This window comes from Rhinolophus hipposideros, assembly GCF_964194185.1.
Source record: "Rhinolophus hipposideros genome assembly, chromosome: 5".
Taxonomy (NCBI): domain Eukaryota; kingdom Metazoa; phylum Chordata; class Mammalia; order Chiroptera; family Rhinolophidae; genus Rhinolophus; species Rhinolophus hipposideros.
In genome coordinates, this window is record NC_138051.1 from 60,858,830 (window position 1) to 60,874,894 (window position 16,065).

General features: G+C 41.6%; 1 protein-coding gene across 8 annotated transcripts in view; it reads right to left on the reverse strand.

Annotated features, from left to right (window-relative positions):
• NIN (ninein) overlaps positions 1 to 16,065 on the reverse strand; it is a 92,446-nt gene that overhangs the window by 45,877 nt on the left and 30,504 nt on the right. For all 8 annotated transcript variants that reach the window (XR_013993279.1, XR_013993280.1, XM_081047319.1 and 5 more), the window contains 3 exons: positions 15,243 to 15,412; positions 1,895 to 1,934; positions 75 to 265 (listed from right to left, as the gene is read on the reverse strand). Coding sequence is in view for 6 of the 8 variants with exons in the window: in XM_081047319.1 (XP_080903445.1) it covers positions 75 to 265; positions 1,895 to 1,934; positions 15,243 to 15,412 (401 nt within the window). In the remaining 2 variants the exon portion in view is untranslated. The remainder of the gene's footprint in view (positions 1 to 74; positions 266 to 1,894; positions 1,935 to 15,242; positions 15,413 to 16,065) is intronic.

Here is a 16,065-nt window from a genome sequence, read left to right on the forward strand (position 1 = left end):
TGTTCCCAGCCTGTGGCCAGTTTATCTTTTATCATAATTATTATTCCTGAATAAAAATAGGATACCAGGCTTACCTCTCCATCGACATTCTGCAAACCATACTGCTCGCAGATGGAGACCAGCTTCTTTCGGTTCAGGTGACCATCACGGGTAATCCCCAAATCTTCACAAACCTCCTGCAGTTTCTCTTCTATCCAGTCGTGGGGAGGGGAAGACCCACTTTGGGAGGCATTCAAATCATCTGGATTCCAAAATTTTAACTGGCCTGAAATAAAAGCACATAGTGCGTTGTCTCCAAAGGGATTGCAAAGACAGAGAGACCTATTCTCAAAGAAAAATGTGCTTTTTGAAAGTAAATACTGTAAGACAAAGACTATAAATGTTGATTCCATTTTGATATGATTCTGAAGTTCAAATGAAATGGAACCATAGGTTCTTAGGCTGCTACTAGAGTGAACAGGCACTTATTTGTTCACTGGCAGTCATACCCGTGTAAGAAATAGCTCCTATGCGGTCATGCCAAGATTTTAGTCTTGTTTTATTCCAACTGAAAACATGCACAGGCTTAGGCTTTGGTGTGATCGGAAGAGAAGGCTGGTTGAGAGGCATTCCAAAGAGCTTAATATGCCTCCATTAGAGCTACCAGACTTTGTTATCTCTACTTTCTTTCTAGTCTGAGCACAAGGACTGCTTTCATTGAAAAGAAAATAGGGCCAGCCCAGTGGCTCAGGCGGTTGGAGCTCCGTGCTCCTAACTCCGAAGGCTGCCGGTTCGATTCCCACATGGGCCAGTGGGCTCTCAACCACAAAGTTGCCAGTTCAATTCCTCAAGTCCGGCAAGGGATGGTGGGCAGTGCCCCCTGCAACTAGCAACAGCAACTGGACCTGGAGCTGAGCTGCGCCCTCCACAAATAAGACTGAAAGGACAACAACTTGACTTGGAAAAAAAAAACAACATCCTGGAAATACACACTGTACCCCAATAAAAAAAAAAAAAACCTTAAAAAAAAAAGAAAATAATTTCACGATAAATGTTATAAAATAATCAGAAAAGTCTCAAGATTAGCCTGCTCTCTAATCTTTGCACATATGAATATCCTGACCTGAGAACAATCCAGTGTGAAAGAATAAATGGTCATAAACTGCAAGTTACTAATTATCTATACGTTAAGGATAAGGTCTATTTGAAGACTTGAGGATCAAACTATGTGTTTTAAAATCAAAATTGATTTATCTTCCATTAAAAGTTCTCAGTTCTAGTTCAATTTTCCACTTACCTACCAGAGATTCTGTAAAATTATTCCTTAAACATGAGATAATTACTGTTACAATTTTGTGTGCCTGGGAAGAGCATTTAGTGCTACCCCAGCTATTTATTGATGAAATTAAGCCCATTACTGCTGTGTCTTTCCAGGTTGGAGACCTAGAGAACAAGTTACAAATAGACTTAAGTACAGTTAACCCAGGGTGGGCTGTGAAGCCAGCTGAGGGTCTGTCAACTGAACCACAGTGCCATCTGCTGGCCAGAGGATCAACATGTTTTGATGCTTCTTTAATACATAGAAAATTTGTCAAGAGATAGTCACGAATTAATTTAGGACTGTTCACAGATTAACTTCAAAGTCAATATAAGAGAGTAATTGACCCATAAGTGAAAATCTACATCTCAGTTACCATATCTTGCATGATGTTAAATGTTAGGGTTTTAAAACTAGGAGCTATCAATTGGGAATGAATTTTTTTGTTGCTGTTGTTCTTAAAGTTACTTCGTAGCTGGCCCCCAGCATGCGAGGCTATAAGAAGAAGGCTAAGAGATGGAGCTAGGCGGGTGTGGAGTGTGCCCTGTGAATGGCTGTCCCTCCCTCCAGATAAGCCCCGACACACTCCATTCCTACCTTCCGCTTCATACTCCTCACTGTGTGGCGTCTTCCAGTGCTATGGAAGGCAAGAGAAAAAGATTAGTGTGCTTTAGAATTTGCTCAGTTTTTCCAAGACCAGATCACTCTCTGCTCTGACATCATCATCTGAGTGAGTCACACAGTTCAGGACCCGCTCGTGCTTTCTCATCAGTCAAGCAGCCAATCGACAGGAGACCCCTAAGAAATACTACATAGAGCCTTCTGCAGTATTTCACCAAGGATTTGCCTTTCACATTGGTGAGGTCACTTACTCAACAGCGAAACCTATCAGAACCAATAAAACCAAGCCAGAGCAAACATTCAGAATCCATCAACCAACAAGGGTTTGTATGCATGCATTCACAAATTCGCTCTTCAATAAATGTTTATTGGCTGCCAGGCATCACACTATATCATTGGGACACAAGTATGAACAAGACAAACATATTTCTTGCCTCGAGAAGTTTAAATGCTAACGGAGACATGCAGACAAAACAAAAAAGGAAGTACAATATTATAGTGTATTAAGTGCTAAGATGGGGAAGTTCGAGATGCTTATGAGGGTATCTAAATGGGATCCTGCAGAGATCAGAATAGACTTTCTGAAAGAATGTCTACACTGAGACCTGAAGGATGAGCAGAGGATAGCCAAGTGAAAAGAAACGAGCATTCCTGTTTGCTGAACCATGGAAGCAAAAAAGAGCAAAGTGAAGTCATAGAGATGCAACCCAAAACAGGTAGGCTAGAAAGCTCAAGTTACATAAAATATACATTACTGGAAAATTACATTAAAAGCAGTGAAATTTATCTGGGCCATTGTGCCCCCTTATCATGCTATGTTACTACTGGGTCTTTTCCAAATCACAGCATATAGTTGTGGCTTGTGTTAGTGCACAAAAGCACCCAGCCAATGACACAAGTCAGAGCCAAAATCCATGTCTTGCTCCACTGGCTAAGCAGGCACACGTCTGCTTCAACCAGTGGCAACAAATGGGTCCGCAGTGGCCTTTGGCCCCACAAGCAAGCTTCCTAATCACTCCTGTTGGAAGGTTTGACAACCATCACAGGAAACCCTGTTGAGAAAAGGTGTATCTCCCCATTCAAAATCCAGCTGCTATCTCAAAAAGAGCCAATTTTATGAGTGAAGCTACCTTTGACAACTAATAACCAACCCATTCTCTGTGATGGCTGAACTGATTTCTTAGAATCCTGAAGTAAACTCAACAGGAAAATGAGCCTCATTACTTCCTGTCTCCAGACCTTAGATTCCTCATGGCAGACAGTGTGCCGCCTAAAATTCTTAGATTAGACGTCAACTTTCAGTATTTTCTTCAAGTTGATATGAGTTGAAGTACTTCTCTCAGGCAACCTAAGCTCCTCTACGCTATTCTTCTCCACACTCACTTATGCTAGTCCTCTCCTTATAACTGAAGAACCACCATCTACCAGGGTTTCACGGTTCTATATTTTACTTAGATACTGAAGATAGCACCAAGTGAGAGAGTTCACCGAATTGTGCCACACTAACCTGAAACCACAAACTGACAATGCTGAGATGGATTCTTCTTACCATACAGACAAAACATAAAAGGCCGTAACTCAAAATATATAAATTCACTACATCTCAGATTACAACTGAAAGTTACTAATACACGGTAAAGTTACTAATACATGGTATCTGTGGGAACTGAATTAGTGCACAGTATGATTTTTGCTTGTTTGTTTGTGATTACAATTTTATTTGCCCATATTTCCACATAAAGACATATCTCCAACCTGGTGGCTGTATAAGGCATGCTGGGGGTGGGGAGGGAGCAGTACACTAAATATTCCTCCATAGATTTTCTTACATTATTGTTTTTGGGTAGAAGTCAACTGTTTTTATATAGAAAGTCTTAAATCAATAAAGCCCCGCTAATAAAAGCATCTTGCCTGTTTGTTCCTTCATCTTTATTTCCTCATCCAACAGAGCAAATAATTTAAATGCTCATACTACTTTGGCACCCCAAATGTGGAAGCTCATTATTCAACATGTAAGTTGGAAACACCCTAAAATGAAATCCATTAAGTCCACCTAAAACAAACAAAATAGGTTACTGTGATCTAAGAACCATCTGGTCAAAATAAAACCTACCAAATTACAAGCAGGGGATGATTTTTCACAGCACAAGCTGACAGGAGAAAAGGCCAGAGAACACGTGTCACTGGTCTCCGTACCACTGAACAATAAAGGGAGCCCCTGCTGAGAGACAGTTAGAAAAATGCAAACACACACCTTCAAAAATTTATTGGTAACAATTCCTAAAGCAACAAGGTCTGTATCTTGCTACATAAAAGTTTATTTCTTACATTTGCTCACTTCTCAATTCATTTTATAATAGTGAGCAATTAGTTAAGAGGAATAGGAGGCCACAATATACTGTAGCCAACATCTCCCGAGTTCCTGGGACTGGCTGAGGGTGTCTGGTTCACTCCCCAGAGCAGTACTTCCCTGCTGCCCTCTTTTCCTAATTCGCACCCCTAATTAATAAGAGATTGAGTGTGGGGGTTACAGCACAGAAATGGGAGGCAGACTGCCAGGCTCCAAATCCTGGCTTACCTACCAGGTTGGGTGTGGACAGTTTCTTAACCTCAGTTTCTCCATCTATAAAATGGGAATAAAGTAATATATATTTCACAGAGCTGGCTAAAATGCTTAGAATTATGCCTGGCACATAATAAACACTATAAAACATATTGTTTTTATTGGACATGTGTTTATGTAGCAAGTATTATATTTATGTTTGCAATTTTTTTCATTACTATGTTTAAACTTAAAGCATTAATTTGGGTGGCCCTAGGGATTTATCAGTTATTCATATAAATTTATAAGGAAAATGCCAAGTCTCCAGGAAATATGCAAAGAATATAAACAGGCAATTTGCTCAAGAGGCAACACAATTAAACAAATATGGGAAAGATTCATTTCAACAGCAATCAAAGAAGTATAAATGAAAACCAAAAAATCACTTTGTTCCCTTTAAATTAGCAAAGTATTTAAGATATGAATCCTATTACCATTAAGGTTATGATTTAAAATAGACCTGTTTATGTGTTACTGGTAGCAATGTAAATGAGTATTACCCTTTTAGTAAAGAAAATGGCTTAATGTATCAAAACCCATTAAATATTTATGGTCTTTGAACGAATAATTTCATCTGATTTCCGATGGCAATAAAATCAAAGAAAGAATAAATATATATGCATAAATATGTACATTTAGCATTTTTATGAGTATTGAAAACAATTTAAGTATTCAACAATGGGGTATAAAAGTATAATGACACATCATAATGTAGTCATTAAAAGCATAATTACAAAACCATGTAGGCCTATGGAAAAACATCTTATAAACCTTCAATGAAAGACCATGTAACAAAAATCCTGGGTGGCCGGATGGTTCAGTTGGTTAGAGCGTGAGCTCTCAACAAGGTTGCTGGTTCAATTCCCACATGGGATGGTAGGCTGCTTCCCCTGCAAGTAAAGGTTGAAAACAGCAATTGCCCCCTCCACAACTATATTGAAAGACAATGACTTGGAGCTGATGGGCCCTGGAGAATACACACTGTTCCCCAATAAAAAAAATAAAAAATAAATCCTATCTACTCTATGATTACCACTAACAGAAATATGTATACAATTAGAAAAAGACTGGAAAGAAATAGAGATAATAAAATAGATACAGTTGGTTAAGGGAATATGGGAAACAATTTTATTTCCTTTACTGCTATAAATGTTGTTTATGCAATATAAATAGGTCCAACTTCACTATTTCTTTTGCCCACCTGCCCTCAAATTCTCACTACATGAATTTCCTGTGACCTGGGAGTGCGGAGAAAGGAAAACTTCTCTCTCCGCCTTACAGGTACGTACCACTGCAATGTCCTCCAGCACTGTGGCCTGGTACGGAGAGGCAAGGCTTGGAGGGAAGCCCAGTGCTGTTCAGGCGGGTGAGAGCTGCTAATGCCAATGCCTCCTCAGCTTAGCGGAATGTGGAAAGAAAGATCAGGGACCCTCATCGGAGACCTACACAGGGGACTGTGACTACGACCATCCAAAAGAGGCATTCTTGAGACAACCTAACCCACTCGCTTCAGGCTCCTAAATCCCAGGCAGCACCAGCAGCTTAGATGATTTCACACAAACAAGGGAAAGGGTGGTGGGAATAGAGATAACTTGTTTTAAAATCTCTAGGGATACCAATTTCCCAAGCATTTCTCCCATGCCCCTGTGTAAGAAACACAGATCCAGATAGGACCGGCCCTGCTAGAAGGAGAAGCAAGCTTACGCTAATTGCTACATTTTCAATTCTAAGACCACCTCAATTGTAGATGAAGTTTGCCATCCAGATAAAGAGGGAGGTGAGCACATGGTGGCTGAATATTTGTTATTAAATTGCAGTTGGAGGGTGGGGGAGGATTTAATTCATTCACAGCTCATTGATTTTCATTCTCACTGCCTGGAGCCAGTAGTTCCAATTAAAAAGCAGGGGGAGAGGAAGGGGAAGGCAGGTTAGAAGGTTGGGGGATTAGATCATTCAGCTACTGGAACACCACCAATAAAAGGAGGCATCACTCTGGAACAAGGTCATTTAATTGCTGATGGTTTACCCAGCACAGAGAAAGCCTGGCAGGTGGCCTCTAGCCACAGATCAGCCATGAGCACTGGAAGGGAGATAATCACAAAAATCTCTGGGAAAGTAGGGGAGAAAGGGAGGGACAATTGCTAGGATGTGTGCTCAATACTAATTCACAAAAACAGATTTTTAATTTCGTCCCTTGAAATCTTACGTAGCCTCTCACTGGAGAAAGAATGGATATTAATAAATTTTTAAAAATCATTCTGAGGGAAGTCCGCTTCTCCTCCCAACGCTGGAGGCAAAATGGTGGCATGCATGAGCACGAGGGTTTGGCAGAGCTGTGTGGGTGAGGTCTGACTCTGCCACTTTGTGGGGCCCCTCAGTGCCTTACTTCATCTGTAAAGTGGAGATACCTACCTCATGGAGACATGAAAGCATGTGCCAGGCACTTAGGAATTATTAGCTATTGTTAGTATTTCAGCCTGAACAACGGTGTGGTTAAGGGTTTGGACTCCAGAGCCAGACTGCCAAGTTCAATTTCAGCTCCACCACTTACCAGATGTGCAACCTTGGCCAAGTTATTTAACTCCCAATGTGCCTCAGTTTCCTTATGGGTAAGCGAACAGCAATGCCTACCCAAGAGGGTGTGCTAATATTTGGAAAACATTTAAAATAGTAACTGCTACAAATTAAGTGCTAAGTGTCCGTTAAGTAAGCATAATACATATTTTTAACATAATTACTATTCCTACTACCTGGGTGTCCAAAACTAGGACAAGGACAGACACAGGAAAGAAACAGAAGACAGACCAGTGTCAGCTTTAAGAACAAATCCAGAAGAGACTTGTAGAGAGGACAGCTTTGAGCATGGTAGTTGTGATGAAGCAATCAACTTTTGATTCAACTGAGGGGCAGATCCTCTCCAGGGGCCCTCCCCATGGTGGACAGTGTCCCCTGGGTGGCGACAGCTGGCAGGAGTGACCTGCACTCCCACATTACTATGCCAAGTGTGCTGGCCAACAGCCCCATTGAGAGCAGGCAGAGGGAAGAGGGTCGGAGGTTGACTGGCCCCAAAATGGCTGCTACAGAAGGCAGCCCTCACCCCCTCAGGCAGACAAAGGAACCCCACACCCACCATGTGGGCTGTGCATCTCAATGTTATGCTGGCCATTGTGGCTAGCTCTCTGGTTGTCCTAGAGCTGGACAAGGGTGCCCCGCACACGTGGGCCACACAGGCTGCTTTCAGGAATGCTTTCTTTGCAGGGACACCTGCTTTGCTGGACTGCAGAGCAGATGGCTTGAGCCTCTTGGCTTCTGGGCTTCCAGCCCCGAGGCCAGGCCAGCATCTGCAGCCTGCGGGCCTGGCCCGGCCCCTGCCCATAATAGCCCAGTCACAGCCCCCACCAGCCATCTGCTCCAGCGCAGACCTTGTGCCCTGCAGAATGTACGGCTAATTAAAACGATTATGGGGGCACACACGGGGCTATTCTTTCCCAGCAGAGGTTGCTGAGTTGATCTCAGCAGCCGTAAGCAGATTTTTTTCTTTTCTTTTTTTTTTTAAAGGGGAAAGCCTTGCAATCCCAAAGAGAAGAGGAAGAAAATTTACTAGAATAACAAAGCTTCCCAAACAAACTGAGCTATAATGTCTATTTTACAAGTGCAGCACCCTTAGCTAAGCAAAGGAAGTCCCTAAAAAAAAAAAAAAAAACCCAAGTCAGTTTAAGAGAATGCTTATGATTGAAACTGTAGGACTTTTAAAAATACAGCATCTATGGCTTATTTAACAGTCTTCAATATTTATAATACCCACACACCTGGCCAGGTACTGGAAATTAAGTGTGCCCAGGAGGGCTGGTGACTGTTTCCACAGGGACACGCTTCCTGGGAGATTGGTTCATTTCCCGCTATCCCGCCTTTCAAGGCAAAGTGGGCCACGGAGGGCCTGCCCGCCCAGCTCCCAGGCTGTTCTGAACCCAACAACAAGCGGCTCAGTAACAGGGCTGTCTCAAGTAGAATGCAAATCAGTCCCTTTATCTTTAAAAGCAATTACAAGTTACAATAAAGTATTGGGGGGGTAACAGGAATTAATGTATAATTTTTTTAACGTACACACTTTTAGATGAGTGTGCTACATTGCCAAAAAGCATTCAGTATACTGCCAATGTGAAGAAATGCTGAATTTAAAAGAGTCTGAGCCTTAAGCCTCTCCTACCAAGGTTGGGGACTGGTTTTGGTTCACTGGATTTTAAAGTCCTTAAAGAAAAGGGATATATATATAGATATATAGATATATACCTATATATATCTATATATCTATATATCTATATCTATATCTATATCTATCTATCTGCTCATGGTATCTTGCTCATCAAGCTATTCCTGAAAGATAGGGAATACTGCTTTTCCATTGGAAAACACTTACTGGTATATTTGGAAAGTGTTACTGTTATCATTAAAATTAACTTGTTCATTTTTGATTTGTCTGCTTTATTTTCTAGTTAGAAAATAAATATTAGAAATTGTGACCTGAAAGAAGGTCGGGGTGGGGGCGGACTCCTGGGGAATTCCCTCTGGGATCAAATCAGGAAGACTTACCAGAACAGCAAAGCCTGAAAGCCTTCAAGACTAGAAGCTGCAGTCTGTGTTAGAATGAGAGACCTCTTACTGGCTTTGAAGGGGCCTTTCTATATCACTTTCAAGGGATCTACAATTGCATCTTAAATGACTGTTTCGTCTCTGGGAACAGCCAGATAATCTAATAAGACTTAAAAAATATAAAGGGAAACACTGGAATTCCATTAATAAAAAATGTATCCTGATGATGTCATATTGTTTGATGGAAATAAACGGCAATAGTAATGAAACTGCTTACCTACTTTGTCAAAGACTAGAACAAAATATGTCATGGGAGTGATGGGAACATAGGTACATTTCAACTGCAAAAGCTCTTAGCAAAACTTCTCAGTTAGTAAGAAGTTTGCTCCAGAATTCAATATTTACTCTATACAATGTAAATGAATTCATGAAGTTAAACTGCAAAGTTATGCGAATATGATTTTATGTAGGGTAGTAAAATCAGCAATCTTTTAAAAGTGTTTAAACCACCACCATCTCCCATCCTCCCACTCCCATAGTCCAAATGCAAAGACTTGATTTGCTCCTCTATTCTTGGGCGAATGAAGCAATTGGCTTTAACTTTTCTCTCAGGTCCTCAGTTAAACTGCACGGTTTTGGCTTACCCTATTATTGTCTGCAGTTGAAGAAAGAATTGTTTAAAGCCTCTTGCTCTTGATAAGAATCTTACTAGACTCGATTTATTCCCTGTGGAGGAAAACAGTTAACAAGGTGTCCCCTGTTTTCAATGAGGGCAGAAAGCAAAGGGGCCCTGCCCCAATTGTATTAATTGAACAACCATTCCTACCAGGTCTCAGTAATGCAGAGTAGAATTGAGAATTAGTTTTGTTTTTTTCACCCCCTTCCACCTAGCCTTAAAAGAACCGTGAGCAAAAAATTCAAGGTCAGTTCAGCAGCCATTGTATATATGCATACAAAAAGGGGGAAATGTAATCTTTGGAATCTAAAAACTCACTTCTGTTTCTTAATGAACTAAAGCAAAAACAATGACAACCAAAACTTTCTCATTAGTCACACCTTTCGTTGGAATCGAGAATGTGCCCTTTGTTAGTCTGGATTAATTCAGAATAGAATGCCCAATTGAATTGCCTTGAGTGAAAATGATCCCGTGAAAAAAAAAGAAAAAAATCACTACTTTCCTTTCAATACCCTCTAGAATGAGAGGTCAGATTCCCAAGGGGTCCATTTGCAGATAAACATACTAAATTGGAAGGTGCATGTACATTTCAGCCGGAGAGGGAGACCTACCTGTCACTTGTGAATTAGCATATTCTGCTTTACAGTTTCCAAATGAAGTTCTGTAATTCACAATTCAGTGCTGAAAATTTAGCAAGATTACAGTGGTCTTTCCCCCATGGAATGGCTTGGGCTTGTGAACTAAACTCGGTAGGGGAGGCATGCTTAAAAGCTAGGTTAGATATTTTCTGTTTCAGCAGCTAAGAATAAAATTGCCTGGAGAAAGCTGGGAGGGAGTGAGTAGGACGGAGATAATTAAAATGTTTACAATTTATGTTAGGGCTTTAACATATATGAACTGAAACAAAAGTAGAACATGATAAAAAAAAAAACACCTCATCACAAGGTTTATTCTCATATAATTTATTCAGGGAATGAATCCCAGGGTGGTGGAGCATTTGTTACCCCATAGTAACAATGGGGGGGGTCTCACCCAAGGCACCAGGTCACCTTGGTATACCGTGAACAGTCCATCATGAGAGGAGTTCCAAGGCATTGTAACTGATGAAGCCTGAAGTTTCACATGGGACTTCCATTAAAAATAAATTTAGTTGCTTGAAAGCAATCTCTATAATAGCATCACTCTCACTTGCCTGCCTTTCTGTGTTTTCCTGGGTGGGAGGGAAAGGGTAGCGTTACAAGTAGACTGTAAAGAAGTATAACTACTAAGAATTACCTATAATTTTTGTTATATGCATGGAGAAGGCCTTCTAAAGAAAGACACAGAAAAACATTTTGAACTACTAACCGCAGAGCCTCGGAATGAATCCGTAGCAACTCCCCTATTACGGAATAGCCCTAGAGAAAAGGAGGAGGTAGAAAGGATTGTTTTATCCCTTCAGATGACTGCTCACATATCCTTACAGGATGAGTCCCTAGAAGGAAGCAAGCCGCCCTGAGGACAGCTTTTATAGGCGCTGTGACATGGTTCCATTCCATTGCACATCCCTCCACAAGTCCTCAGGTGAAAAAGAAATAATCATTTGATTCACACTAGAGCTAAAATTAGTCTCCTGTTGGGTAGCAGGATTTCCCCTCCATTTAATTTCCCATAACAGGTACAGGTCCTTTTTGTCTTCATCAAAACTCTCTAATGTCCACTTTAGGAAAAATCAGGCATGTCTGAGAGCAGGAGAAACTGCAATCCAAAGGCAAGCCAGGATTTCACCTTCCCCTGAGCCAGGATCCAGGAGTCAGAGGAAACCCACAATCAAAACCAAGAAGGGGCCGGCCCGGTGGCTCAGGAGGTTGGAGCTCTGTGCTCCTTACTCTAAAGGCTTCCGGTTCGATTCCCACATGGGCCAGTGGGCTCTCAACCACAAGGTTGCCAGTTCAACTCCTCGAGTCCTGCAAGGGATGGTGGGCTCCGCCCCCTGAAACTAAGATTGAACATGGCACCTTGAACTGAGCTGCCTCCCGAATGGCTCAGTTGGTTGGAGCACGGGCTCTCAATCACAAGGTTGCCAGTTTGATTCCTGGTGGGCTCCACCCCCTGCAACTATGATTGAACATGGCACCTTGAGCTGAGCTGCCACTGAGCTCCCAGATGGCTCAGTTGGTTGGAGTTGGTGTCCTCTAAACCACAAGGTTGCCACTTCGACTCCCACAAGGGATGGTGGGCTGTGCCCCCCGCAACTAGAAAACGGCAACTGGACCTGGAACTGAGCTGCGCCGTCCACAACTAAGACTGAAAGGACAACAACTTGAAGCTGAACAGCACCCTCCACAACTAAGATTGAAAGGACAACAACTTGACTTGGAAAAAAGGCCTGGAAGTACACACTGTTCCCCAATAAAATCTTAAAAAAAAAAAAAAAAAAAAAAAAAAACAAGAAGGCCTGTCTCTAGCTCTCCATCTGACTGCTCCTTATGAAATATTCACACCGGGGAGAGGCCCAGCTCCTCTTCCTCCTTCAATACTGCCCAGTGGCAATGAGATGAATTATGAACCACTGGTAACTAACACACCCAAGAAATAAATTCTTAACACGCAAGGGCAGCAGACAAAAGGGCCTTAGGCAACCAAAAAGGAGAAAAGGTAGCCAACAGTACAATAAAGAACTCCTGACAGATTCTGAACTCTTTAAAGGTTAATAATAAATAAACCCCATGGGTCACTGAGAATTTTTTCCTCCCCCCAGTCCCCATTTGGGGGATACCCTAGAATCGGGGAAATTACCCCGCACTCTGAGGAGCCCTAAACAGCTTCCATAGAAGGGATAAGTGTATTTCTAGCATATAAGCCCATGCTGCCTGGAGCACGAACTTCTTCTGTTGGCCAACTAAAGGAGGTTGGCCCCAACTTCCGGAGGTTACTATGGAAACTGATCAGGACTGCTATCTTGACACAACAGCATGCAGTAAGACTGACATATTGATGAAACTATGTCACCAGACCATACGTATCCATGAGTATGACCTACGATCACAGTTACAGCACAAAGCTGGGATTGGCCCTTCTTACTGCCAACGGGAACATCAAAAACATCACACGTGGAGCTATTAGTATTTTAAATTAGTGACCCGATTTGAAAACGGACAGGTCAATTCAGTTCATGAAACAATTTTTAAGCAAGGAGCAGCTGGATAAGATTTGGTTTGAGTCACACATTCAGCAATTTAAAAAAACAGAGTAAATGGTGGTACTCGGTACTCCTGTAGGCTGTTTGGGGTGGGATATAACAGACTATTATCATTGAATCAGAAAAATCCTTGTGGGGAACAGACAGAGAGAAATGACCCTCTCCACACCTCTATTAGCTGTTCTACTAATGGTGGGTAGTAGAACACAAAAGCATCTATAGTTAGCGCCAAAAGGTCACACCTGAGAGGTTTCAGGGGTGTTAGGAAAACTCAAGTACATCAGGGGTGAAAATGATTCTCCCAACATACTCTTTTGCTAAGACACAAACAGCAAGATTTTGCCCAGACTCAGACTTCAACTCTTATTTTCATTTACACATGAAAACAAAGTCTCACTTTTTTACTGTAAATCTTCACTGGAAGTCAGTAGATAAGATAAAACAAGGTATAAGAAGTATACTGCCAGCAACAAAACTAGCTCCGCCCAAGAACTTTCCGAGTATCCCCAGGTGGTAACTAGAAACTATCTCATCCAAAATTAAGTCATCATTTAATTTCTTAGGACCATATAATGACTCGGGTACTAAAAATAGTTGGAGAAGGTAGATACCAGACTTAAAAGTTGTACCTCAAATAACAAAAGCTTACTTCTGAGAGTATTGAGACATGTTTTAACCTTTTTTTGTCCTTCACAGAGAAATGTCTCAGATACATTCCACACTATTCAGGGTTATAAAATAGACTTTATGTAATAAAATTATACCTTTCCTTAGAGCAAGATAAATATTATGAACACTACAATAACCAAAGTATGCAAATAGTTGACTCCTTGAAATTGTATATGTAAAATTTTTATGCATGGGCATGTATGTGTTTTACTGAGGAAAGGGCCCTATCTAAACTCTCAAAGGGATCCAAGAAAGGGTCTGAAACTGGCTGAACTAAGATGGGAAGTAGCCTTTGCCTCAGACCGACTAGCCCCAGTGCTATGGCGTTCTAGGCAGTGTTTTCCTTCTCACTTCTTGTTGTCTCTTTTCAGCTCTCACTTCTTAGCCATACTACTCTTACACCATTTTTGTGGTTTCTCTCTCTTCTCTAGTTGCTTTTCTTCCTCTCTTCAGGCTCATATTTCTGCCACTGCTCCTTCACTTCTGGTGTGAGGACAGGTACAGTGTTTTTTAAAAAATGGTGCAAAGTTCTTCTGATCAGCAGATCAGTCTTGTGTCTTCTAAATTGTAGTACTTATGACCAGTTTCATTTATGCTCTGATCTTGGGCTCTTTCCAGTTACCTTTGAATTTGGGGGGTTTTATGGAAAGTTGAGGGTGCCAGATGTCTGATTTCTGGGGATATTATTGGAGCAAGCTTCCTGTAGATTTCAGTAAGCGGAACGTCTATGTCAGAGAGCAATGAACACACATACATGCGTGCGCAGGCCACCTCCAATCTACGGCTCTAGATCCAACCTACCATCTACAGATTACTTTAAGAAAGTTGAGGCCCTCTTTTCTAGCTTATGTAAGTATCTGAAGTATACTATGCTGAACTGGGATGTGTAAGAAATATTTACAGCTTACTCAGCATGGCATTATCAATCATGTTCTATAAGTGGCATGCTGGTAAATGAGTTGTAAAGAAAGAGTAAAGAAAATGTTACTGCTTCTCCTTTATTGTACATTACGACAACGTGTAAAATGAAAAGAAGGGAGATGAGAGAGGTGAATCTCTGCTAGAGAGCCCGACGTGCCTAGGTGCCACAGAACCAGTAAGAAGAATTGTGGCAACTGCTGAGTACTACAACAAGAACTAAGGTTTAAAGCTGCTTTACCCCACTGCAAAAGTTAGGATGCCGACTCTCAAAATACCTAAATACACTACTTTCATTTTCTACCTGTCATGGATGCTGTTTTATAGTTTGAAGGTAGGGTTGGTTAGCTTTTTACACAACTAAAAATGACAGGGCCGTCGAGGAGAGATCTATTTCTAAGAAGAGCTAGAAGTGGCAGACCGCAGATAATCTGAAAATAACTGAATCCAAAAACATATAAGCATAAATCATACACAGAAATGTCAGCTCTCCCAAAGTTGAAACAAAGATCAAAACATTCAAATAATTAAAAAAAAAAGTAGCTATATGTATCCAAAAAGCAAGTAATAAGATCAGCAAGTAGTGGGCAACTGAGAAAAGCCATAAACCCCCCTCAGTTCTCTTTTCTGCACCGCAGAGATGCTGGTATCCTGCGGTCCAGATAGATGTGCCTTTCTGATTCCTTACCTCGCTGCGGTCACCCGTCGGGATGTGTGAAGGCCGTGCTTCTTCATCTAGTGGCTCAATCACTGTCACCTCTGCAAACTCCTCCACGGATTCTTGAAACTCAGGTAAGGACCTTCGTCCATAACGCTTCCCACCTCTAACATATTTGGGCTGAGCTTCTAGTGAGCAGTCTGGGCAAGGAGAAAAGAGTTGAGGCCACATTACATTACAGTCTCGGCCCTTAGCTGACATGCACAGCCGTCAGATGCAGCCTCTTATACCGGTCCCAAAATAAACCACCACCATTTGCCAGTTGGGGTGGGCGTATGTGAGCCACCAGGTCAGATGCAGAGCACAGCTTCTTTCTAATTCGGAATGATTTACAGCACCCCGAGTATATATCTCTGTACGTGATGGGACAGATACAATGCCGGCAGGGAGGGATCGGACTTAAAAATACAGACAAAGCGAGGGGTCATATGTACTCTTCTGTTTATTAAGCTGGTGTTTTGCAGAGAAAGGTAAATAAAGGGAGAGGGACGATCATACTAATGGAGAGACACGTTGGAGGAAGGCTTGGAACATCATGATAAAACAAACACCGCATCAGCACTGTAAATTCAGTACTCACACCGATTAGTCTAAAACACACCCCTCGCGTACCTCAGTGACTCCTTTGTTAACCACCCCACTTTCTGATCTATCAGACAATCAGGAGGGCAGAACAAAGAAACTGACACAGTGGATCCTAATCAATTAATGACAACTCATCGCTTATATGCAACCTGGCATCAGAGCTCATTATAAAATTAAAAGCTGTGGAATAAAATAGCAAATGTGAAAC